Raw genomic sequence first — 25,873 nt, forward strand, 5'->3', positions numbered from 1 at the left:
CAGTCCTTTTGCTCAAGTTTTCCCAATCATCTAGTTGGATAAAGCTTGTCTTTTAGTAGAACTCTAAGGAAGAAGTTGTGAGTATAATAGTCCCTGGGCTCTTGTGTAATTAAAACTTCTTCCTATATCCTTGATACTTAAAGGACAGCTTGGTGAAATATGAAATCCTCAGTTCATACTTTGAGTTTCTTGAAAAGGTTGCCCCATTGCTATCTTGCTTTGTTGAGAAGTCTGAGGCCAACCACATCTTTCCTTTGTAAGAGACTAGGTCTTTTGGCCTAGAGGCTTACATAGTTCTTTTTCTTTGGCTTCAAAGTATAGTTGGTAGGCTATGTCTCAGAGCTAATCATTCTGGGTCAATATTCTAAGTAACAAGATAGACCCTTTCAAGATAAAGTTTCAGGTTTTCTTTTGTTTTCCAAAAGTTCTTTGGGGTTTATTTGAGTTTCAATATTTGAATTTTAAATATTAACTCTATTCCACAGTCTTATCTTTTGTCTTCATGAGTTCCAATTTTACCTGTATCATCTTTTCTTTGCCAGTCTTCTTTATCTGTCATTTTATTTCTGGGTCTTTTTGGCTCTTCCTTTAATATTGCTTTGTTTTGCTTCTCTTAGCTTTTCTTACTCCTACCTTCTACATGCCTTAATGTACTTGTGACCATATCTGTTTTCATTAAGATATAATTTAGTATTCATATCTGTGAAGATTTATCTTTTTGTTCAAATTATTTCCCAAGTTCAGTCAGTTCCCTTCTCATATATGCTTGTAGCTTTTTCATTTTCATTCTGAGTTTTTGAATTTCTGATCTCTGGTGTTCTTTTATATCCATAATTATTTATTTTCAAATTCATGTTGAAGTGTTTTGTTACAGTTTACTGTTTCATGGTCGAAGACAGCCTTTTTCTGCTGGTCAATAATGTAAAATGTCTTTAAAAAGTAACGTCTAGGTGGTACTAGGGGGAGTTGTCTGTCTTCTTTGGAATCTTGGGCTTGCTGTTGTATCTAATGGGCCGTTATCTTTAACCTCTTGCTTCCTTTGCTCCCTTTCATCCACCATGCCTCCAAAGGACACCACTCCCTTTCAAGATGGCTTCATCTCCATCAGAAGTGATGCCTTTGGTCCCATTCATTTTCTAAGCCCCTTCCTTTTAACTTCCCACTAGCTACTGCTCTGATCCACCAGGTCTCAAACCTATCTGCAGGATTTTGTCACTCTGGGTGAGAACATGAATATTTTGATTTAGCTGGAGTCCTGAGCTCAGTAAAGGCCTGGGGCAGAAGAAAAATCTGGAAGAGTCTGCAGGAGTCAGATCACAGAGGACTTTCTACAGAGGCTTTTGCAATAATTTGAGCAAGGAATAAAGAAAAACAGGAGGGATAAAGAGGAAGGAAAAAGGAACTCACTATACAAATATAGGAAGAAAACTCAAAGTGAGAATCACAACTTTTCAGCTGATGAAATACTCCAAAATAAAAAAGAAATCCAGAATTTTGGAAATTCTTCCAGAGAAATGACACAACTTCAACAAGTAGACTGCAAGAAGAGATAGGGAATGAGGGAGAAAAAGGGAGAGAAGTTCTAAACTGCGCCACTTGGGAGATGGTCCCTCTCAGTGATCTGTGGGCATAGCTAAAAGGAGGGCACAGGAAGCAGGTCCACCAGGCCCATTGTTTGGGTGGGAGGTTGTGAATTATGCCAAGTGAGTCTGGGGAGAGAGGAGAGATGAAGGAGGGGGAGAGAAGAGATGGTGAAAGGAGAGAATGGGGACAGCATGGAGAGGGTGAGCATGGAGCAAGTAAGAGAGGCCCTGGGAGGCACCTCAGACAGCTGAAACAAGGAGGGCAGGGTGTGGGAGAGAAGAGATTGTGGGGTTTGGATTGGGGGAGAGGATGGATGGTAGATCAAGGTATGGGGTGGGGGCAGCTGTGGGTCATGGTTTGGGGAGGAGTGGGCAGACAGTCAGGGTTGGAGAAAGAGATAGGATGAGGTTAGGGGGTGAGACAGGGCTTTGTTTCCCCCATTCTGCTGATTTGAGTCCCTAGATTAGCTGTAATTCTGCCTCTGCAAGGGGAAGTCATAGTTTTTATTGGACGTATCCCAGTCTCAGTGTTGTCCTGCCTCCTGGGATAAAAGACAGGAAAAGAGGGATGCTTTCCTGCCCTGGGGCACACGGGCACAAGGACACGAGGCCTATCTTCAGGCAGATGTGCTGAGGGGGGCTTTAAGATGGTCCTGGACACTCCAAGGACTCAGTAGGGGCAGGAAGAGCTCTTCAGAACGGAGAAGTGGATCTGGGGCCATGTCTCCAAGTGGGGTCAGTAAATCTGGGTAGGCAGGGGCAACAGGGATGCCTGTTCACTCCGGAGACCCCTGGGTCTGAGACAAGATTCTCTGCTCGAGTTTGGCGTACTGGGGGAGAAGGGCCTCGTAGACCTAGAAGAGCAGAAAAAGCAGTTTAGAACAGGGAGTGGGGGAAATGCCTCTTACATCTGGTTGCACTTTGCAATTTAAAATTTTTAAATCCCGTTTACTTGCAATTTAACTTTTTTGCTGGGCAAAAGAAAGCATCAATTCACAAAAGAGGAAATGCTAGTAGTTCTCAAACCTATAGTTTAAGATTTTTTAAAACTGTAAATTATGACAAGAAACCAATTTTTATGATCAAATCTACAAAATTTTAGAAAACTTCTGGTGAGAGTACCTAGAAATGGCTGCCTCATTGCACAGCTGGTGAAAGCTGGTGATACAACTCTTTGGGAAATAGACTTGACTTCATATCTGTATTAAGGAGCCCATAGTATGGGCCCCAGTTATTCTACTTTGGTGAAGCTCTCCTAAGGAAATAATCCTAAATGTAGGATGCCAAGTCCACCAAGGGTCTTCTTTGATACCACTAAACATTCAGACTTATAAGACCACCATGAGCCAAGGGAAGACAGTGGCGGGAGGTGCTCCTCTCAACGGAAGACCTTGTAGCAGTCCATACAGCAGTTCACACAGCTGTCCAGGAGAGGGTCTCTTTACCTCCCAACCAGGTTACAGCCCAGGCACAAAGAGTTGAGATCTGGCCGGGTGTGGTGGCTCATGCCTGTAATCCCAGCACTTTGGGAGGCCAAGGCAGGTGGATCACCTGAAGCCAGGAATTCGAGACCAGCCTGACCAACCTGGTCTCTACTAAAAATACAAAAATCAGCCGGGTGTGGTGGCGGGTGCCTGTAATCCCAACTACTCGAGAGGCTAAGGCAGGAGAATCACTTAAACCCGGGAGGCGGGGGTTGCAGTGAGCCAAGATCGCACTGCACTCCAGCCTGGGCGACAGAGTAAGACTCTGTCTCAAAAAAAAAAAAAAAAGAGCTGAGATCCACATCATACAGACAAAAGAATGACCCTGGCTTCAAAACCTCATATGCCCTACAAAAGTATCTCCTGCAACAACTTAGTAGGTAGGAGCATGTCCAGGAGGAGTCACTGCACTCAAGGAGGCCCTGAGGAAGACTTCTCATTGGGTAGTTACGGTTTTCTCAGTTCAGATGCAGTTTCCCAAGCAAAGGCCATTTTTATATAAGCAACGTTGCCTAGTAAAACTGTTGATAGTCCACTTTTATGAGATCTCAAGGAAAACAGAGCTAGAAAGTTAACCAAAGTTCAAATTCTCATGTAGAATAGGAAAGGGTTTTTTTTTTTTAAATCCTTATCTAAGAAGAGTTAATTATAATTGAAAAACTAAAAGCAACTGTGCTAAGGCATGGAAAATGCTCGAGTAAATTGTGGTTCTGGCAAAAAATTTGCCAGATTTTTTTTTTTTTTTTTGTAGAGATGAGGTCTCATGTTTGCCCAGGCTGGTCTCCAAGTCCTGGCCTCAAGTGATCCTCCCACCTCAGCCTCCCAAAGTGCTGGGATTATAGGTATGAGCCACTGTGCCTGGTCTACCCAGATAGAATATTATACAGTCATTAAAAATGGTATGCACATACATTTTTAAGAATGAAATATTTATGTTATAATGTAGAAATTTTAAAGAAGCTACAAAATTATATATACAATGTGCTGTATTATAAGCCAAAATAAATAAACAAAAAGCCCAACAGAGAAAAAAGACCAAAAAGAAACACAACCCCACATTCTTACTCTTCTTTTATCCCCCTAAGCAGTTTTCCCTGTGGCTGTCCATCTTACCTGAGAAATGCAGTGCACTTCAGGCAAGCACACGCTGTCTTACAAACAACAAGATCAAGGACCCAGATTTTCCTGGGACTCGCAAGTAAACACAAGTAGGAGCTCATGCCAACCCCATTCCTTCTTAATTTGGTTTAATTTGCTCCAAAGTTAAGTTTTGTTTTTTAATTTTTTGTGACAGGGTCTCACTCTGTTACCCAGGCTGGAGGTGCAGTGGTGCAATCTTGATTCACTGAAGCTTCTACCTCCTGGTTTCAAGTGATTCTCATGCCTCAACCTCTCGAGTAGCTGGGACTACAGGTGTGCACCACCACACCCAGCTAATTTTTGTGTTTTTTTCTTTTTTAGTAGAGATGGGGTTTCACCATGTTGGCCAGGCTGGTCTCTAACTTCTGACCTCATGTGATCCATCCACCTCGGCCTCCGAAAATGCTGGGATTACAGGTGTGAGTCACCACGCCCGGCTGGAAGCCAAGTATTTTAATAACTGGTTATGCAACTGGGGCCTACTCTTGGTGTAGCTGGAGCAGCTCTGTCTGAGAAGGCTCAGGGACAGTTACACGGGGTGTCAGAGCCAGAGAAAAGGAGCCTGCTGGCTTCTGAGTCCATGATGAGTCTGTGCTGCCTAGAAGGGCTTAGAGGGATAAATTCCTCTGCTCTTCCAAATGAGGGTGACACAGCTGATGTTCTGGTTCTACCCTGTGAATTATGTGTTTGTGAAGTACTTGGGAATAGACTCCATGAGTAAAATAAAACAAAAGATAACAGGTGACCCTTTATAAAGAGTCCCACAGGCAAGGGGCCTAAGGTTGTCCTAGCCTGTACTGGACATTAAGGAGTCAGAGAACAAAGGTAAGGGGCTTTGATTTCTCCCCATGGAGAAACTGCAACGTTCAGTTGAGCTAAGGGAGAAAACATTCTTACTGCTTTGAGTTTCCCCTTGAGCAAAAGCAGTGCTGTAGGTGCCACAGAGAGAATGAAGAATGTGGCCCTGCTCTCAAGAAGTTTAACTCTAGTCCACAAATTCAGTCTGCATATAAGTCACAGATGCTGACAATCATATAGACTGTCACTGCTTGCAACCTGCAGTTGGGCGGGCTTTTGAGGTTACATTTGGATCCAATGGTAAAGGGTTCCATGAGTTGTCAGTGATTTAGGCCATGGGCAGGCCAGGGAGAGTGATGAGGCACATACAGCTCAGAGGATTGGCCACTCCATACTCTACATGAGGCAGACACTGCTGTGCTGCCCTAAAACTTTCCCCAATTACCTTCCTCCTTGCTGGCCTCCTTCTAGATAGAATGAAAGAGCCAGACCCTACCCTAGCCTTTCCTACAACCAGAATTGACCATATGACCAAGTGGTAGCCTGTTGGGAATGTGTGGGGTAGGGGAGGGATAGGCCAGTATTTTTCTCCCTGATGAGCAAGAGGTGTGTGAGGAGAGACTCTCTGCCCAATGTCACCCTCTGATCCCTGCCTTTGAATACAGCTGTGAAGACATGATGTTTGGGGCAGCTACAGCTGTCCTGTCACTGTGTGGAGCACATCCAGAGCTGCACTATCCAATACAGTAGCTGCAAGCCATGTATACCTTTGCATACTTGAAGCATGCCCAGAACTATAAGTATTAAATGCACACCAAATTTCAAAAGCTTCATGCAAAAAAGGAAATGTAAAATATCATATTAGTAACTTTTTTTTTCTTTTTTTTGAGACAGGGTCTCTGTTGCCCAGACTGGAGTGCAGTGGTGTGATCTTGGCTTACTGCAACCTCCACCTCCTGGGCTCAAGTGATCCTCCCACCTCAGTCTCCCAAGTAGCTGGGATTACAGGCACACATCACCACACCCAGCTCATTTTTTAATTTTTTGTAGAGACAGGGTTTTTGCCATGCTGCCCAGGCTGGTCTCGAACTCCTGGGCTCAAGCAATCTGCCCACTTTGGCCTCCCAAAGTGCTGGGATTACAGGTGTGAGCCACTGCATCCAGCCCCACATTAGTAACTTTTTAAATTTATTACATGTTGACATGACAATATTTCAGATATAGTGGATTAAATAAAGTGTATTAAAATTAATTTTAATCACTTATTTTTATTTTTACTTTAAAAAATGAGGCAACCGAATATTTCAAATGACATTATGTGGCTCACATTATGTTCCCATTGTCCACTGCTGACCTGAGGAATTGCAGGGAACATGACCAGAGTTCTCATGCTGAACCACTGAACCAATTCTACCTCCAGATTTCCTATTAGATTATAAAGCCATTTTGGTCAAGGATTCTTTTTAAGCCTCACAAGTAGCAGGTTAAAGGGAGGCAGGACAGATGGTGTACCCACTTCACAGATAAACAAACAGAGGTCTGGAGACAAGGAGTGCTGCTTAAGGTGTCATGGTGAAGGAGAAGCAGAATAAGAATCAGAACTTAAATGCCCTTTATCTTGACATTGAATCTTTCCAGTGTATCAAGTGGCCTCTCAAACATAAGAGAAAAATGGCCTCGCACACAACAGAAAAATTGCAGATGCTTGGGCACACCTATGTATGTGGTTTGTCTGGTCTCCTAGACAGCATGAGCTCCTGCTTCCAAGATATGCTGGGAGACAATTCTCCACAGTGTTTCTACATGTCTTGTGACAGCTTTCGCTTCAGACTATGTTTTCAAGGATGTCTGTAAAGTATAGAGACATATAGATAGTGTCTCTCTCCAGGGCAGAGACACTGGAGAGAGTGTTTGTCTGTTTGCTGACAAGAATAATAAGGATAATGTCTCCTTTGGTGGCAAAGTTTAGGCAGGTTTGCTCACAGTTCCTTTACAAGGTTGGGAGTTTTCTATGCTCGGGATCATTTGGTTGTATCACAGACTGTTATGTGCACAGTATCCACTTGGGCCCACTTTGCATCACCCTGTGGAATTTGGGGGCCAAGGGAAACTGATGCAAGCATGAAGCTCATGCTTCCTGATGAACCATGAGTTCAGCACGGTTCATCATAATAAAGCCCTTTGTCTCTGATCCAGGAGTCCCGTGTCTTCTGCCTGCCGCTACAAAACGGTGGCAGGCTCACTTGTTAGCTTGCAAGTCAGGTAAATCTCAGACCCATCACAGTTCCTTACAACATGCACCCACCCCTGCTGCTGGGCTGCCAGACCCTTCTGCAAATAGGTACAGTGGTGTGGCGGATGCTGTGGTGCGCCATCCAGATTCACCTCGGGAATGAAGAGCTTATGCTCCCAACTGATGGGAGTGCTGTTGGCAGATAGCCCTCAGCTGACAGCCGGTTTTGGAGATTGCTTTAGCTATAAAGAGCTGCCTCACCCCATCCTGGGGTGGCCCACATGCGATGACTGATTGACATGGGGTATAAAGGCCCAGTCCCTTAGCCCAACTGGGTAAAACTCTAAAGGTCATCTCAGCTTCGGAGCTTTCTGTAGGAACAGCTTAGGCTCCAGAAATTGTATTGCTGCTCACCTTCTCCCTCTGTCCAATCCTGTCTACTCCCTTTCCTTTCTGCAGTTGTGGATTCCAAGAGCAACTCCCCCCCACTTCCATAAACCTCATATATCTTAGTTGACATCTCAGACTCTGCTTTCTGAGGGACCTAACCTGCAACAAGTGAGGTCTGCCTTCACAAGGATTTCCTGGCCTGGGTGACTGCACAGCTATCTTGGGTCTAGACTTGAGATATGAGTGCCAGAAACCCAGCATGTCTTGAGTTTCAGTGACGGATCCTTTCAGTAGCTTTTATAGCACAGTGACATGGAAGGGCCCACTGTGAGGCATACGAAGCAATACAAATATGCCCAGCAATCCATCTGACCCTGGCTGTAAAATCAGCAGTATCTGTGACTTGCAGCTGACAACCTGGCTCTTTTGCTCCATTTTCTTGATAATTTCAATAAAGCAGAATTTCTCCTTTAGTTGGGCACATCAAGTTCAATGTAGGTGACCTTTTGGTGGGGGAAAAAACCCTAGCAGACTTTCATAATGCAAATGCTACAAACAAATTCTGATGGTCTCTCACCTGAGAAGCTCCCAGGCTTGGGGTAGCAGCTAGTCTGGGATTTGGAGATAACTTCACAACCTCTGAAAAGGGCACATCTGTTCCACCTGCAAGACCTAGAAGGGAAAGGTCACATTAGTGCATGTTGCAAATGAAGACGTTAACCATAAACACCACGAAGGATCTCACTGGGGTGGCAAACTGTTCTAAAACTGGATTATGGTGATGGCTGCACAATTCAGTACATTTATGAAAAACCAATGAATTGGACACTTAAAATGGATGATTTTTATGTCATATAGATTGTACCTCAATAAAATTACAAAACAAAACAAAACAAAAAAATGCCAAGCGCAGGCTTGTCTCCAGCAGGGCCCAGCTTGTCTTGCTCTTTGTGGTTGTGCCTTTCATGGAATGGGCCGGGTAACCTCGACATACGATGAGGAAGGGTCTGCCTGACCCTCCTCTCTCCCCTCGTTCACCACATTCTGGACAGCCTGGTCTTCTCTCCACTCATTCTGCCTCAGAGCCTTTTCACTGTATGGAATGTTCTTTCCACTCTTCATACCTTCATTCCACCCGTTCCCTTCTCCTCAGCTAAGATGCAGCACCTAGGACCATCACTTGTTCAGGAGGCCCTCCTTAGCACTCAGCACCATCTGCATTTCCTCAGAGCACTTTTCCCAACTTGTGCCCATATATTTCAGTGATTATTGATTTAAGATCCCTCTTTTGCTGAGCTGTAAAGTCCACGAGGCCAGACACTGTGTCTCTCTGGGTCACCACTATAACCACGGTGCCTAGCACACCATCTGGCATACAGGAGGCACTCAGTAGTTACTCACCAAGCAAATGAGTAGCAGGGGGAAGGTTGCCATTGGTGGGCAAGAAACAATGAGCAATTTCTAGGCAAGGTAAGTAGTAGCGTCAGATATACAGAAAAACACACCACCACCAGGAGTGAAGAAGGACCCTCTGAAGATGTGAGGACCAGTTTTCCTAACCAAATGCTAGAAAATCCCAGCTCAGAGCAGAATGGATGAGGGACTGGGATGGTGGTGGGGTGGACAGCAGAGAAACTAATCAAAAGACTCTGGTTCCATCTCTACTCATACTCACAGACTGGCTACACAAGACAGTCATCCCCAGACCCAGACGGGGAGAAGAGATCTCCAAATGAAGTGGTTAGTATCCCTCTGGGTAGGGACTGGTGAGCTAAGATTTGGCTCAGGCTTTGGTTTTGGAGGGCAGAGCAGGACAGTGCCCCAGGTACCCTTTGGCAAGCACAGAAAGGGAAAAAGAATAAAACAAAACACAGTACAGGATAGCAGTGAAGTCCCTAAAGGGTAACTCCTTTCCCACTTCTACCAAAGAATTATGAAGCAGACCCCATACTTCTCATCAGCAACCCTGAAGGCCAGAAGATTATGGAAGAGTATCTTCACAGTTCTCAGGAAAAGTATTTTGAACATAGAGTCTTTTACCCAGCCAGTATTTGGGAGGATGAAACAAAGGCCTTCTTGGACATGTCAGGCCTCAAAACCATCACCTATTGAATTCTCTCTTAAAATATTTATTTAGGTTGTATATTCCAACAAAACTACCATACAGCCTGGGTGCGGTAATCCTAGCACTAGGATTCGTGCCTGTAATCCTAGCACTTTGGGAGGGTGAAGTGGGTGGATCACTTGAGCCCAGGAGTTCGAGTTCAGCCTGGGCAACATGGCGAAACCCTATATCTACAAAAATTAGCCAGGTGTGGTGGTGTGTGCCTGTAGTCCCAGCTATCCAGGAGGCTGAGGTGGGGGTGGGAAGATCACCTGAGCCTAGGAGGTTGAGGCTGCAGTGAGCCATGACTACGCCACTGCACTCCAGGCTGGACAACAGAGACCTTGTCTCAAACAAAACAAAACAAAACCTCAGCATAGAAATAAAGGAGGAAGAAGAAGAAATTTTTTTTTTTTTTTTTTTTTTTTTGAGATGGAGTCTTGCTCTGTTGCCAGGCTGGAGTGCAGTGGTGCAATCTCGGCTCATTGCAACAGCTCACTGCAACCTCCGCCTCCCAAGTTCAAGCTATTCTCCTGCCTCAGCCTCCCAAGTAGCTGGGACTACAGGCACGCGCCACCATGCCCAGCTATTATTATTATTTTTTTTTGTATTTTAGTAGAGACAGGGTTTCACCCTCTTGGCCAGGATGATCTCGATCTCTTGATCTCATAATCTGCCTGCCTTGGCCTCCCAAAGTGCTGGGATTACAGGCATGAGCCACCGCACCTGGCCAAAATGTCAGGAAGTTTAAAAAAAAAGACAAAGTAACAAACGGAGAAAGGAAGGAAGGAAAGAAGGAAGGAAGGAAGGAAAGAAGGAAGGAAGGAAGGAAGGAAGGAAGGAAGGAAGGCAGGCAGGCAGGCAGGCAGGCAGGCAGGCAGACTCATAGGTAAGTGTGAATAAAAGCCAATATGATATTAAATGTACTTAATATAAGAATCTGGAAATAAATTCCCAAGTGATCTTGATATAGGATATGGCATGAGGCGGGGTGAGGTGGATGGAGTGGGGAGAGAATAAAAGAGTAAGAGGTTAATTATTATTATTATTATTTTTTGAGATGGAGTCTTACTTTGTCACCCAGGCTGGAGCGCAATGGCGCAATCTCGGCTCACTGCAACCTCTGCCTCCCGGGTTCAAGCAATTCTCCTGCCTCAGCCTCCTGAGTAGCTGGGACTACAGGTGTGTGCCACTATGCCCAGCTAATTTTTGTATTTTTAGTAGAGACAGGGTTTCACCATATTGGCCAGGCTGGTCTCGAACTCCTGACCTTGTGATCCACCCACCTTGGTCTCCCAAAATGCTGGGATTACAGGCATGAGCCACCACACCCGGCTAAGATTAATTATTAAGAGAAGGATATGTTGCCTGATTAATTCTCAACGTTGATAGAAAAACATAAGCTTAGGCCGGGTGCGGTGGCTCACACCTGTAATCCCAGTACTTTGGGAGGCCGAGGTGGGCAGATCACAAAGTCAGGAGATCGAGACCATCCTGGCTAACACAGTGAAACCCCGCCTCTACTAAAAATACAAAAAATTAGCTGGGCATGGTGGCGGGCACCTGTAGTCCCACCTACTCGGAAGGCTGAGGCAGGAGAATGGTGTGAACCCGGGAGGCGGAGCTTGCAGTGAACCAAGATTGCACCATTGCACTCCAGCCTGGGTGACAGAGCAAGACTCTGTCTCAAAAAAAAAAAAAAAAAAAAGAAAAGAAAAATATAAGCTGAAATAGGTGTCAAAAAGTTAAGAATATGAAAAGAATAGAACCACCTGGGCTGCTACAGGAGCTCTCTTAGCAGGCAGGAGACAGAGCAAATTGATCCAACTTGAAGCACTGCCCTTGTAGGTAGGTGCTGCTCCCGCCAGAACTCGCCTAGATCGGGGAGCTTCCCTTAATACCCAGAGTTTCAGCGAGGCCTCCATCAGGGCAACAGGGCTCCGTGGCGCTGTCCAGGGTCCTGGACTGCTTGGGCCTGAGGCCTTCCCCTTTGTTTCAACTTCTGTTCTTGCTGAAAAGACAGCTCTGGACTTTGTCCACCTCTCCTGCCCTCTAGCTGTCCAGACCCATGACCACGTGCTCTCAACCATGCCCTGTGTTCTTTTCTCGTGTCCCTGTGCTGACCTTAACTCTGACCAGACCTCATTCAGTTAGGACCCAGCCTCTTTTTCTCCACTTTAAGCAAAGAATAAAGGAACAGAGAGTATGGGTTGGTTCTCACCTGCTGGGAGCTAGAAAAATGAAGCTGAAGTCCCCAAGACTCCAATGTCCCCAAAGACTGGGTACACCTCACTCTCCCCTTTCCACCCTCCTCAGCCCGCCCCATGTCCTGGCCACTTCCAGAGATAGCTGTCTCCCTCCATCGACCTACCATGAAAAGCTCGGTATGCAGAACCCACACAGGCTGAGTTGGCAGTGTCCATAACATACACCGGGGCACCAAACACATCTGCAAGCACCTGAAAAGGACACAGAGGTTCTACTGTGGTGAGCCATTCCTCAGAGGGAACACAGACATTGTGGGATGCACTTTCCAGGCTCTCTCCCTCATATGTCTTCTGACCCCTTCCATTCCACCTTGACTGCCTTAAGAGGAGTATGCTTGATTATGCTACCCTGGTGATAATAGAGTCAGGATGAGCTGGGGGAAGTCCGTAGTGGAGGGCCACAGCTCCCCAGACTGTCCCTGTACTTTTTAGCCATTTAACCAAAGACAAGGCAGAAGATTTAGGAAGTATGTTTAGCAAATGGCACTGACCTAGGGCTGGAGACAGCTGGGTATTAGACTAACATTAACAAGCCCAGACAAACCCAAGCTAACAAGGGCGTGTTTCATGGGGATAATGGTGAAGTTTCCCATTTAGGTTCAAAAATAAATTGCATACATTTCAAATGAAGGACCTGTACTAAGAGGAGTTCACATGGGAAGAACTTGGGGGAGGTCTTAGTTGACCAGAGATATTGTAGTAGATGCCACCTGATGCCACCCAGATCCCCCTCACTGGACCATTGTGCATCCCGCCCCAGCTGCTGTGAGTACTGGCTACTAATGGCTTGCAGCACTACTTCCTCAAGAAAGCTGACCTTGGCTGAGCATAGGCCACCGCTCACAGGAAATTTAACCTCCCCAGGGTGGCCCGTTGGCCCCCTTGTCCCAAGGTAAAATCAGCTCTGTGGTATAATTCATGTTCCAGAGCCCCACCTCCCCACCAGGATGGAGCTGAAGTAGACTCCAGACAAGACCATATCCTCACTTATCCTTCTTCCTCTGCACTGCCCTGAGTCCCTCACTTCCTTCTTCCTGGGAGTACTCTCTCAACAAACTGCTTATAGAAGAATTCCCATTTCAGGCTCTGTTTCTAGAAAAATCTTACCTAAGATAGGTAGTCACAAGCAAACAGCTAATACAGTTACTCTAACAGTTAAGGCAGCCCCAGGCTACACCCAAAAATGCACAATGTCCCCATAACAGGCTCTGGCAGCCCCACAGGTGACAGTCTGAGTGTCAGACATCTGCAGGTTGATTCTACTTTTGGTCATATGTTTCTGGCATAATGAAGGACCAAAAGGACAGTAACAGTCTGGCAACTGTGTTATAAGAGGACTGGTTGGAGAATCAGCGATGGTTAAATTGGAAGGCAGAGGCCTTGAGGAAGACAAGAACACTGGCATTAGATGTGAGAAGGTTTGCCACGTGGAAGAACAGGCACTTTCCATGTGACTCCAGAGGACAGTGCTGGGATCAGAGAGTGGATTGTACACAGCCGTAGAATTCACCTGCATGTGAGACAGATCCCACTCACAGTGTGAGCTGTAAGGCAACAGAGCTGCTTCCTGGAGTGTGAGCTAAGAGCTCCCCATTCCTGCAGGAGTGGGAATGGAGGCTGTCCTTCCTATCGAGTCTCTGGCTCTTAGACATAACAGATATGGGAGAGGCCATGGTGTAGGGCCCACTACTAACGCTTACTTGTAAGATGTCTCTATTGTGAGATGCTCCTCCTGTGGCCAAAATCTTTGTCTTGGACACTGCAAGGGAAAAGAAAAAAGTGAAATAGCTATGCCAGTTCTCCCAAGGCAGAAAGGGCTGTTTTTGCAGAGTTCTTCAGCTACAGAGGGCTCATGATGGGCCAACGCCTCCCACTTATCACACAGGACTACAGGAGAGATCCAAAGCTGGCTCTGTGCGTACAGGCCTGTTACATTCATTTGCTTGTAAGGTTGCTGCCCCACCCACCTTAACTGTCTTTAATACTTTTTTTGTTTTAAATATCTCAACAAAACAGGAGAAAGGAACTTCCTTAAATGATAAAAGTCATATATCTACGACTTATAACAAATGTCATTCTTAACAGAGATTTAGAAGCACTTTCTTGCAGACTGGTGTGCCAGCCAGATTCCAAAATGGCCTCCACATAATCCCTCCCTCCTGATATTCACACCTTCAAGTAGTCCCCTCTCACATTCAATAGGGCCGACTTGTATACCCAACAGAACCTTGTGTAAATGATGGAGTATGAAGTCCAAGACTAGATGATAAAAGACATTGAGGCTTCCATCTCGCTCTGACACAGATCACGCTCTCTTGGATCACTCACTTTGGGGAAAGCTAAGTGCCACATCCTGAAGACACTCAAGCAGCCCTAGGGAGAGGTCTACATGGCAGGGGACTGAGGCCTCTTGCCAACAGCCACATGAGTGAGCCAGCCTGGAGGCAGATCCTCCAGTCGCAGTCAAGCCTTCAGATGACTGCAGCCCCAGATGACATTGTGACTGCAACCTCAGGAGATATCCTCAATCAGAATCACCCAACTATGCTGAAACCAAATTCTTGACCCAAAGAAATTGTGTAAGAGAATAAACATTTATTACTGTTTTAAGCTGCTAAATTCTGAGATAATTTGTTACATGGCAATAGATAACTAATACAACTACAAACAAAACAAAGATTCACAGTGTCCAGTCCACTGTTTAACACAGTATTAGATCTACCAGTCAATGCCATAAGATAACAAAAACAACTAAAATGTTTAAGTATTGAAAGAAAGGAAAACTGTCATTTGCAGACAATAGTCCATCTACTTAGAAAAAATAAAGCATAAACAAACTAATAAAACTAACAAGAGTTTAATAACAGTTAAATAAGAGTTAGATACAAAATCAACTTATAATAATCAATGCCATTTCTAATAATAATCAACTATCAAATACGATAGAAAATAAACAAATTAACATTCACAACAGCAACCAGAAATGTAAGGTAGACTTACATGTAAGGGAATACCTTAACAAAGAATTCAAAAGTCTCTACTAAGAAAAAGTTGAAATTGTTGTTAAAGGACAAAAAAGAATATCTAAATAAATTAAAAGATATTCCATGGTCTTGAATGAATATGAATTAACATTATAAATATGTCAATCTTTTCCAATTAATATATACATCCTATTCAACCTAAATAAAAATTCCAACTGGACTCTTTTAAGGAACTAGACCAATTTCTTATAAAATATCTATGGAAAAATGAAGACCTATAAACAGCTCAGACAATATTTTAAAAAGAAAAGCAAGGAGGGGATAATTGCTATACTACATATTAAAACATTATTATGGGCTGAAGTGTGTCTACCCTAAATTTATATGTAGAAGTCCTAAACCCCAGTATCTCAGAATGCGAGTGTATTTGAAGATAAAGATAAAGACAGATATCACCTCTTTAAAGAGGTAATTAAGTTAAAAATGAAGTCATTAGGGGTGGGCCCTAATCCAGTATGACTGATGTCCTTATGAGAAGAGAAAATGAAGACACAGGGACACAGAGGAGGAGACCATGTGGAGACACAGGAAGAAGGGGACCACGTACAAGCTAAGGAAAGAGGCCTAAGAAGAAATTAACCCTGCCGACACCTTGATCACAGACTTTTAGCCTCCAGAACTGTGAGAAAATAAATTTCTGTTGCTTAAGCCACCCATTCTGTGGCACATTATTATGGCAGCCCTAGCCAACTAATACAGACATACTACAAAGCCACAATAATACAACAGTTTTTCTGCCCCAAGAACAAGATCAATAAACCCATGAAGTAGAAAGAGGAGTGCAGGTCAGGTGCTGTGGCTCATGCCTGTAATCCCAGCACTTTGAGAGGCCAAGGCAGGCAGATCGCTTGAGCCCAGGACTTTGAGACCAGCCTGGGCAACACGGCAAGACCCTGTCTCTATAAAAAATATTTAAAAATTAGCCAGGCGTGGTAGCACGTGTCTGTAGTCCTAGCTACTCGGGATGCTGAGGTGGGAGGAACCCAGGAGGTGGAGGTTGCAGTGAGCTGAGATCGCGCCACTGCACTCCAGCCTGCATAGCAAAGTGAGACCTTGTCTCCAAGAAAAGAAAAAAAAAAATGAAAGGGAGTACAGAGAAAGACCCATGTATATACAGGAACTGGATAAATGATAAAGGGGGCACTACAAGTAATGGGGTAAAACAGACCACTTAGTAAACAGTGTTTGGAAAACTGGATCAACATGTGGAAAAAAATAAATTGGATCCCAAGTTACACCATTCACAAAGACTCCAGATGGATCAAAGTCCTAAATGTGGAAGGTAAAATTGTAATATCAACAGGAGAAACATAAAACAGTACTTCTGTGATACTGGAGTAGGGGGAAAATCTCTTAAACAATACCTCAAAAGCATAAAATGTAAGATGGAAAATTGATGAATTTCATCAAAATTCTGTTAAATTGCTGACACTATAAATAAGCAACAGACAAATGAGATATCTGCAACACAAAAAACTGTCAAAAACCTAATATTCAAAGTATATAATAAAATCCTGCAAATCAATAAGAGAAGGCTAGGAAATCAAATAGAAAAACGGGAAAGAATGTACATAGCCAATTCAGAGAAAGAAACCAGAGTTACGAAGAGCTGTTCAAAATCATTATTAATTGGCCAGGCACAGTGGCTCTTGCCTGTAATCTCAGCACTTTGGGAGGCCGAGGCGGGTGTATCACCTGAGGTCAGGAGTTCGAGATCAGCCTGGCCAACATGGTGAAATCCCATCTCTACTAAAAATACAAAATTAGCTGGGCATGGTGGCTTGTGCCTGTAATCCCAATTATTCGGGGGGCTGAGACAGGAGAATCACTTGAACTGGGAGGTGGAGATTAAAGTGAGCCAAGATCACGCCATTGCACACCAGCCTGGGCAAAAAGAGCAAAACTCCATCTCAAAACAAAACAAAACAAAATCATCATTAATTAAGAAAACACAAATTAAACTGACACTGAGATACCAGTTTGCACCCATCAGACTAGCAACAGATTTAAAGGTTGTTGCTGTTAAGTGTTGGTGGGGATATGGGAAAATAAGAACCACATAAACTGCTGCTGAGAGTACACGACTGACTTCATGACAGCAGGGGTCTCAAGCCCCTTCCCTCCACTCCCTTACACTCAGCAGCAGAAGCAGCAGCAGCGTTTGTCCCCAAGCTAAAGTAAAGAATTGCTCATTAGTGAAAGTGGGCTACTAGCTAGGGAGGGTGCATGGGGGGACTGAGTGAAGAGTAACTTGGAATGACACTGAGCTCCCACAGCAGGCATGGAGACAAACATGGAAAGTAGCTCCACTCATCACAGAAAAAAGCTTGATTCCTCTTCCAACCAGAATAAAACACTGCTTATTTTGGGTTGGATGATTCTTTTTGTGAGGGATCATCCCGTATATTGTAGAATGTTTAGCAGAATCCCCAGAATGCTATGTCCTCACATGGCTGAAAAGCAGAAAATGGTGAACTCACTCCTGAAAGCACTTTTATAGTGGCATTAATACACAAGAGCCCTCATGACATAAACACCTGCCATCAGGCCCATCTCCCAACACTGTCACATTGGGGATTAAGTTTTTTAACATGTGAATTTGGGGAGACACAGTCAGGCCATAGCAAATGGATAAATGGTTGTATAATCATGTGATGGAATATCACAGAACAATGAAAATTAACAGCTAATAGCTATCTATGCACATTAACATGGATGAATTCATAAACATGACGTTGTATAATTCCATGTATTATGAAGTTTAGAGGGCAAAAAACCACAGTGTATTTAAAGGAATGCATACACAACTGGCAAAACCATGAAGAATTCCAGGGAAATGATAATGCAAAAATCTGGATAGAAACGATCTCTGCAGGGATGAGGGGAAGATGAGGATACAGTGGAAGAGGAGCATAGCAAGATTCTAAGGTTCTAGTGATGTTCAATTTTTTTTTTTTTTTTTGAGACTGAGTCTTGCTCTGTCACCCAAGCTGGAGTGCAATGGGGTGATCTTGGCTCACTGCAACCTCCGCCTCCTGGGTTCAAGTGATTCTCCCGCCTCAGCCTCCCAAGTAGGCTATAAGCGTCTGCCACCATGCCCGGCTAATTTTGTGTTTTCAGCAGAAACGGGGTTTCACCATGTTGGCCAAGCTGGTCTTGAACTCCTGACCTCAAGCAATCCGCCTGCATCGGCCTCCCAAAGTGCTGGGATTTCAGGTGTGAATGACTGTGCCTGGCTGATGTTCTGTTTCTTAACCCGAGTGCTGATCATCAGATGTTTGATTAATATGTTTTATAACTTGCTGTAAGATACATATACTCTACTGTATACATGATATTTTTCACAATATACTGACTGAGCGTAGTGGCTCATGCCTATAATCCTAGCACTTCAGTAGGCCAAGGCAGGAGGAGGATTGCTTGAGCTCAGGAATTTGAGACCCACCTGGGCAACAAACTAAGACCCTGTCCCTACAAAAAATACAAAAATTAGCTGGGTACGGTGATGCACGCCTGTGGTCCCAGCTACTAGGGAGGTTGAAGTGGGAGGATTGCTTGAGCTCAGGAATTCAGCCGTGATCACACCACTGTACTCCAGCCTGGGTGTATTCCTGCCTGACAAAGCCAGACTTTGTCTCTAAAAAAATATAATAGGCTGGGCACAGTGGTTCATACCTATAATCTCAGCACTTTGGGAGGCCGAGGCAGGAAGACCACCTGAGGTCAGGAGTTCGAGACCAGCCTGCCCAATATGGTGAAACCCTGTCTCTACTAAAAATACAAAAATTAGCCACATGTGGTGGTGGGCGCCTGTAATCCCAGCTACTCAGGAGGCTGAGGCAGGAGAATCGCTTAAACCCAGGAGGCAGGGGTTGCAGTGAGCCGAGAATGCACCATTGCACTGCAGCCTCGGCCACAGAGCAAGCAAAACTCCATTTTAAAATAAATAAATAAAAATAAATAGTAAAATAATAATAAACCTTAATCTAATAAAAGACATATAGTTCCACTTCCAGTTAAGATGATGATGGTCAAGAAAGAACACACTTGTGCTGTAACAATGACAGAATGGAATAAACAACAACAACCAGAGCATCATATTTTTATTTGAAGCTATCAAAAAATTATAAATTCAAGAAGTCTAAATAAAATAAATTCCAGAATGAGATGAGCCCTTAAGTACTGATTCATACCTGCAGCATGGGAGACATGAAGAAGTAAGACTCTACAGGCAGATAAACTTTGCTAGAAAAGAAAAGCAACTACATCCAGGCTGGTATGGAGGACTGAAATCTGGAAGAGTCTCCAATATAGAGCTAGTCCTCCCTACCCACCAATTGTCTCCAATGAACTACTATGGAAGCAGTGATGTGGAAGTGGGGGAAGAGCTGGAAAACAGAGAAAGAGCTCTGTAATCTCAGTGGTTAGGTCCCAAAGACTTGATGGAGGGAGGGGCCTGATCCTGCTGATCCTGCTGATCCTGATCCCAAGACACTGCAACTACTGGTGAACTAAAACTAACTAGTACTGATCCAACCCCTGATTAAATAAAAAAGACCACCACCTCACCCTCACTTCCTGATAGAAGGGCAAGCCTTTTCTGCAGGTAAACATTAGCTATTTATTTAACAACTGCATGTGAATCTACAATTATCTCAAAAGTAAAAGGTTTAAAAGTTAGCCACTTTAGTCAACACTGTACTTTTAAACACAACGTACAGCATTCAAACAAAATTAAATAGCATTTTAAGAAGCAGGAAATGGGAGTAAAATAGTAAATAAAAGCAGACTCTGAGATGAATTAGCAGATAGGAGCTTTATAATAATTATAAAGATGATATAATTATCATCTTTCCTCTATCAGAGGAAAAGATGGACAAAATGGTTAAAATATGAAAAATTTCAGCAGAGAAATAAGAAAGTATAAGAGAATGAAATGGAAACTCTAGAAATAAAAAAATATAATATCCAAAATGAATTTGTTAGATGGACTTAATAGCAGACTGTATACAGCAGAAACATGAATAAAAAGAGGTGTGATAGAAATTGTCCATCTGAAGTCCAGGTGCAGTGGCTCATGCCTATAATCCCAGCACTTTAGGAGGCCGAGGCAGGTGGATCACCTGAGGTCAGGAGTTCAAGACCAGCCTGCCTAACATGGTGAAACCCCATCTCTACTAAAAATACAAAAAATTAGCCAGATGTGGTGGCGCTCGCCTGTAGTCCCAGCAACTCAGGAGGCTGAGGCAGAAGCTCTTGAGCCCGGCAGGTGGAGGTTGGAGTGAGCCGAGATCATGCCACTGCACTCCAGCCTGGGCAACAGAGCAAGATTCTGTCTCAAAAAAACAAAACATAACAAAACAAAAAATGAAATTGTCCAACTGAAGCAGGGAGAGAGAAAAAATTAAAAAAAAAAAAAGAATAGAAAATCAAGTCCTATGGGACAACAGCAGATGTGTAACTGAAGTCCAGAGGAAAGGAAAGAGAGAATAGGGAAAAATAAATACTTGAAGAAATAATGGCTAAGAATTTTCCAAAACTGATGGAAGACATTAACCCACAGATCCAAGAAGCTCAGTGAATCACAAAGGGGATACATACAAAATAATAATAAAAAACCCTTGCCAGGCGCGGTGGCTCACGCTTGTAATCCCAGCACTTTGGGAGGCCGAGGCGGGTGGATCATGAGGTCAGGAGATCGAGACCACGGTGAAACCCCGTCTCTACTAAAAAAAATACAAAAAATTAGCCGGGCGTGGTGGCGGGCGCCTGTAGTCCCAGCTACTAGGAGAGGCTGAGGCAGGAGAATGGCGTGAACCCGGGAGGCGGAGCTTGCAGTGAGCCGAGATTGCACCACTGCACTCCAGCCTGGGCAACAGAGCAAGACTCCGTCTCAAAAAAAAAAAAAAAAAACCCTTACTTAGGTATATCATAATCAAACTGCTGAAAATCAAAGATTAATAGAAAAATTTTAAATCAGCCAGAGAAGAAAACCCCATTACATTCAGGAGAATAACACTAAGAATGACAGTTAATTTCTCATCTGAAACATTAGAAGTCAAGAAAACAATGAAATGACATTTTCAAAGTGCTGAAAGTAAAAAGTGCCAACCTAGAATTCCACAACAGAAAACATTATTTTAATAAGTAAAATAAATACATTTTCAGACAAAGTAAAACTTAAGAGAATCCACTTCTTATAGATGTTCTACATTCCTTCCTGAAGCTCTGACTTTCCATCTGGTATGATTTTCTCTTTAGCCCAGAAGACATTCTTTAGTCGTTCTTGTAGTGCAAGCATGTTGGTAAAAAATTCAAGTGTATAATATTAGCGCAAACCAGACTTTCCAAGTTAAGGATTTCAATTTAAAAATCAATTAAAAAGTGTATACCTTAAAAAGCCAACAGAGGAGATAAAATGGAATACTAGACATTGCTCAGTTAATCCAAAAATAAGATAGGAAAAGAATAAGAAAGAAAAAAGAACATATAGAACAAAAGAAAAGAAAAAGCAAAATCAATACGTAATCCATTTTGTAAATGGATGGATTGAAAAAAATAAAAAATAAATGGATAGATTCGATTAAATCCAATCATTTCAATAATTACATTAAATGTAAATGGACCCTTCCCTTTAAAAATATTTATTGCCTGCCTACCTTCCTACCTTTCTTTTTTCTTCTTCCTTCTCTAAAAAGCCATTAAATAGGCAAACAGAAGTGGCTCAAGGGCCACATGTAAGTACATAACCAGAGTGGGGCAGATCCAAGAGGCTGCTGGAAAGAGGACACAGAGACAACACAGGTAAGGGTAAGCAGAGAAGCCAAAATGGGGCCTGCATGTCAAGGAGGCAGCAATCTGGAGGGGTCAGAAGAATCAACTTTGTCACTGTTAGGATAAGATACAAATATGGGAAGGAAGAAAGCCAGAATGAACCCCATGGTGTTGGACTGGAAGTGGAGTGTATAGGGTTGAACTCATGTTTTTCAACACATGGAGAAGTAGACAGACAGACAAATAGAAAGGTAATGTGTGTATTGATACAGACTTATACATATATATATCTCCTAAGATTTCCCAGCTCAGCCCACTGAAAGGGGCTGGGAACAGCATCATCCCAGTAGCAATGAGCATCCAGAGACAGCATCCAAACATCTCTTCCCACTCAAAGGAGTCAGGGCCCCTTGGATAAATGGAAGATTACAGGGCTGATCCAAGGAAAAAACAAGATGAGCCTGAAACTTTTTTTATACTAGAAGCTATGGAAACGCTCAAGGAAGGATGGAATATATGCCAAAAGGACGAGGGGCCAGTTTGAAGGACCACTCATTGATGCAGAAAAAGATGAAAATTACTATCTTTTTAGAAATGAAAGATACGTTATGTAAATAAAGTTAACATGTAGCATTCTGAAATGCATAAATTAGAAGTTAATATAGAATGGAATAAATGAGCTAAAATTTCAACTTAAAAATACAGAAAAAAAAAAAAATTCATAAAGTAAAAGGAAGGCATTTAAAAAGATAAAATTAGAAATTAATAAAAGGGAGCACAAAACAAAATCTTAACATTGCTTAATAAAATATACAAACCTTTAGCTAACATGCTCAAGGGAAAAAAAATACACAAACAAGAATGAACTAGGGACAAGAGTATAGGGCATAGAATGAGATGTGAAAGTGGAGATTACAATCCCAGCACTTTGGAGCCCAAGATGAGTGGATCACTTGAGGTCAAGAGTTTGAGACCAGCCTGGGCAACATGGAGAAACCCCATCTCTACAAAAATACAAAAATTAGCCAGGTGGTATGGCGCGCACCTGTAATCCCAGCTACTCAGGTGGCTGAGGCGCAAGAATCACTTGAACCCGGGAGGCGAAGGTTGCAGTGAGCTGAGATTGTGCCACTGCACTCCAGCCTGGGCGACAGAGTGAGACTCTGTCTCAAAACAAGAACAAAAACAAAACAAAACAAGAAATAATTTTAATGTCCTTCAACTAGGGCTATAAAATAATTTAGCAGACCTCATGCCAGTCATTAGAAAACAAAAAGGTAGACCTGTACATACTGTTATAGAAAGCAAGTCTCAGAGTAACACATAGAATAAAATAGCATTTCTGTTAAATATATACACACACACACACACGTATCAGGTTGAACCATATGAAATTGCCATTTTTGTAAATCAAAACTTCTTCAATATTGGCAATTCTGTATGATTCAATCTAACACAGAAACTCACAGGAAGGAAGTCACAGTCTGGAAGGAAGGAAAGGAGTCTGGGAGGCATATGAAGGGGGCATTTGCTTCTTATTCCATATTTCTGTTTTGCATGAATCTTTTATGATAAAAAGACATCCATTCGTTATGTATTTTAAAACAAATAGTTGTTTTTAAGACCTGCTGCTTTCCATCCAGCCCCTTGGCTCTGTCCAGGAGAAGACATTCAGCCCCACCTCTCAGCTTCTCCCATCTTCATTGCTGGCCATGAAGACAGTGTCTGGGAAGAGAGAAGGACTGCCATCCTCCTGGGGAAATAATTCAAGCTATCGAAGATGTTCTAGTGTGATTCCATGTTGGAAAACCAAGAACAATGGCCAGGCACGGTGGCTCACACTTGTAATCCCAGCACTTTGGGAGGCCGAGGCAGGTGGATCATTTGAGCTCAGGAGTTTGAGACCAGCCTGGCCAACATGGTGAAACCCCATCTCTACTAAAAATACAAAACTAGCTAGGCATGGTGGTGTGCACCTGTAGTCCCAGTTACTCGGGAGACTGAGGCAGGAGGATCACTTGAACCCGGGAGGCAGAGGTTGTAGTGAGCCGAGATTGCGCCACTGCACTCCAGTCTGGGCAACAGGAGTGAAACCCTGTCTCCAAAAAAACAAAACAAAACAAAACAAACAAAACAAACAAACAAAAAAAACGAGAACACCCTCAGTGCCCAAATGCAGGAAAAGTAACCTGGCCATCATATGCAGCACCACAAAGATGACTTCTGACAAACTTTGGTTCTTGTATACACCCTTTGCATATAAGGTACAAAGGGACAAAACTATGGCTATATGGAAATAAGCTCATAAAGGAGACTGGGAGAAAATGTCCCCAAATGGTACCAGTGTTTGGAGAGAGGGGATGGGATTATGAGTCATTTTCCTTTATTTTTTTGAGACATGGTCTCGCTCTGTCGCCCAGGCTAGAGTGAAGTGGTGCAATCACAGCTCATTGCAGCCTTGACCTCCCAGGCTCCAGCGATCCCCCCGGCCTCCTGCCACCCCCTGCCACCCCACCCCCAGTAGCTGGGACCACAAGCACATGCCACTACACCGGGATATTTATAATTATTATTATTTGTAAAGATAGGGTCTCTCTATTGCTGGTCTCTAACTCCTGGGCTCAAGTGATCCTCCCGCCTCCACCTCCCAAAGTGCTGGGATTACAGGTGTGAGCACCAGGCCCATTTTCTTTATTTTTCAAACTTGCTATTACAAGGTTTGACTGTTTTTACAATCAACCTAAATAACATGAAACACAATGAAATATAAGCTGAAAACTATGGCTTCTTAGCCCTGCCCAGCTGGTGTCTATCATGTCTGATGGTGTCTATAAACATCAAGAGGGCGATTGTTCCTTAAAAAAAGCAGGTTCAGCCAGTGGTTGAGAATCCAGCGTCTGGAGCCAGACTGGTTTGGTTCAGATCCCAGCTCTGCCAGCCCTGACCAAGTTATTTAACCACTGCAAATTTGGTTTCCTCGGTTGTGAAGTGGGAATCATATCAGTACCTACTTCAGAGGTACTGTTGTTAATAAAGATTAATTGCTAAGGAAATGGGCCGGGCACACACTCAGTGCCCAAAAAATGCTGGCAGCTGTTAGTATCACAATAATCATTTTTATTCAAAGTGCCTCTTTATTCCCTCTTAGACACTATTAAAGCCAAATGAGAGGATGACTGGGCAAGAACGAAAACTAGAGCTGGCCAGTCCACACAGCAGCCTGGAGAAGGAGTCCTTACGTGCGTGCAGCCTCTGTTGGTTCCAAGTATGTCTATTTAAGTGATCACTCAGCAGAGAGGCAAGACAGGTCTGATTCTGCATTCAAGCTTGCTAAGAGGATAAGTAACTCTATGCTGTTTTGCACAAGAAATGCCTTAGAGGCTGGGAATAATGCCACAATCCCATCAGCTAATCCTGAGCCCATGGGGGCCTTCTGCCCTAACTGCTTCTCCCTGTATGCTGGGCTGTTCCGTTCCCTGGGGTTCCCTTCTGATAGCGGAAGGACCCCTGCCAGGCATTCCACCAACTCCAGCACCATCCCTGCCCTGCTCACCCAGTCTCATTTTCAGGGAACTTGGAAGTCTTTGCAGACCTTTGGGAAACGTCTTTTTACACTTAGGGTGGTGGGATGAGGGCAATTGGAATGCTCATGGTAGTCATTTTACATATTTTAAAATCTTGTATTGACCTAGAACACACATCCTGAAAAATGCACACATCATAAGCCTACAATCTTCATAAATTTTTACAAACTAAACACACCCATGGAACATGAAACAGAACATTGACAGCACCCCACAGGCCCCTTCTGAAAGGTAACTACTAATTATCCCGACTTCCAACAATAGTAAATAGTTTCGTCTGCTTTTTTTATTTTTTTTGAGACAGGGTCTCATGGCTCACTGCAGCCTCAACCTCCTAGACTTAAGCGATCCTCCCACCTCAGTCTCCTGAGTAGCTGGGACTACAGGCATGTGCCACCACGCCTGGCTAATTTTCATATTTTTTGTAGAGATGGGGTTTCACCATTATCGGGGAACCTGCCCCGATAATCAC

General features: G+C 43.6%; 1 protein-coding gene across 3 annotated transcripts in view; it reads right to left on the bottom strand.

Annotated features, from left to right (window-relative positions):
• The window catches only part of XYLB (xylulokinase), a 72,491-nt gene that overhangs the window by 10,412 nt on the left and 36,206 nt on the right, over window positions 1-25,873 (bottom strand). The window contains exons 16-19 of one of the 3 annotated variants that reach the window (XM_030812112.1): window positions 13,700-13,758; window positions 12,104-12,191; window positions 8,206-8,300; window positions 821-2,437 (exon numbers count right to left, since the gene is read on the bottom strand). In XM_030812112.1, coding sequence (XP_030667972.1) covers window positions 2,360-2,437; window positions 8,206-8,300; window positions 12,104-12,191; window positions 13,700-13,758 — 320 coding nt within the window. In that variant the 3' untranslated portion in view covers window positions 821-2,359. Of the gene's footprint in view, window positions 1-820; window positions 2,438-8,205; window positions 8,301-12,103; window positions 12,192-13,699; window positions 13,759-23,001; window positions 23,543-25,873 lie in introns of those variants that run through there. The other 2 variants (XM_030812111.1, XM_030812113.1) reach the window with 2 other exon arrangements.

The sequence above is a fragment of the Nomascus leucogenys genome, chromosome 4, assembly GCF_006542625.1.
Source record: "Nomascus leucogenys isolate Asia chromosome 4, Asia_NLE_v1, whole genome shotgun sequence".
Lineage (NCBI taxonomy): Eukaryota > Metazoa > Chordata > Mammalia > Primates > Hylobatidae > Nomascus > Nomascus leucogenys.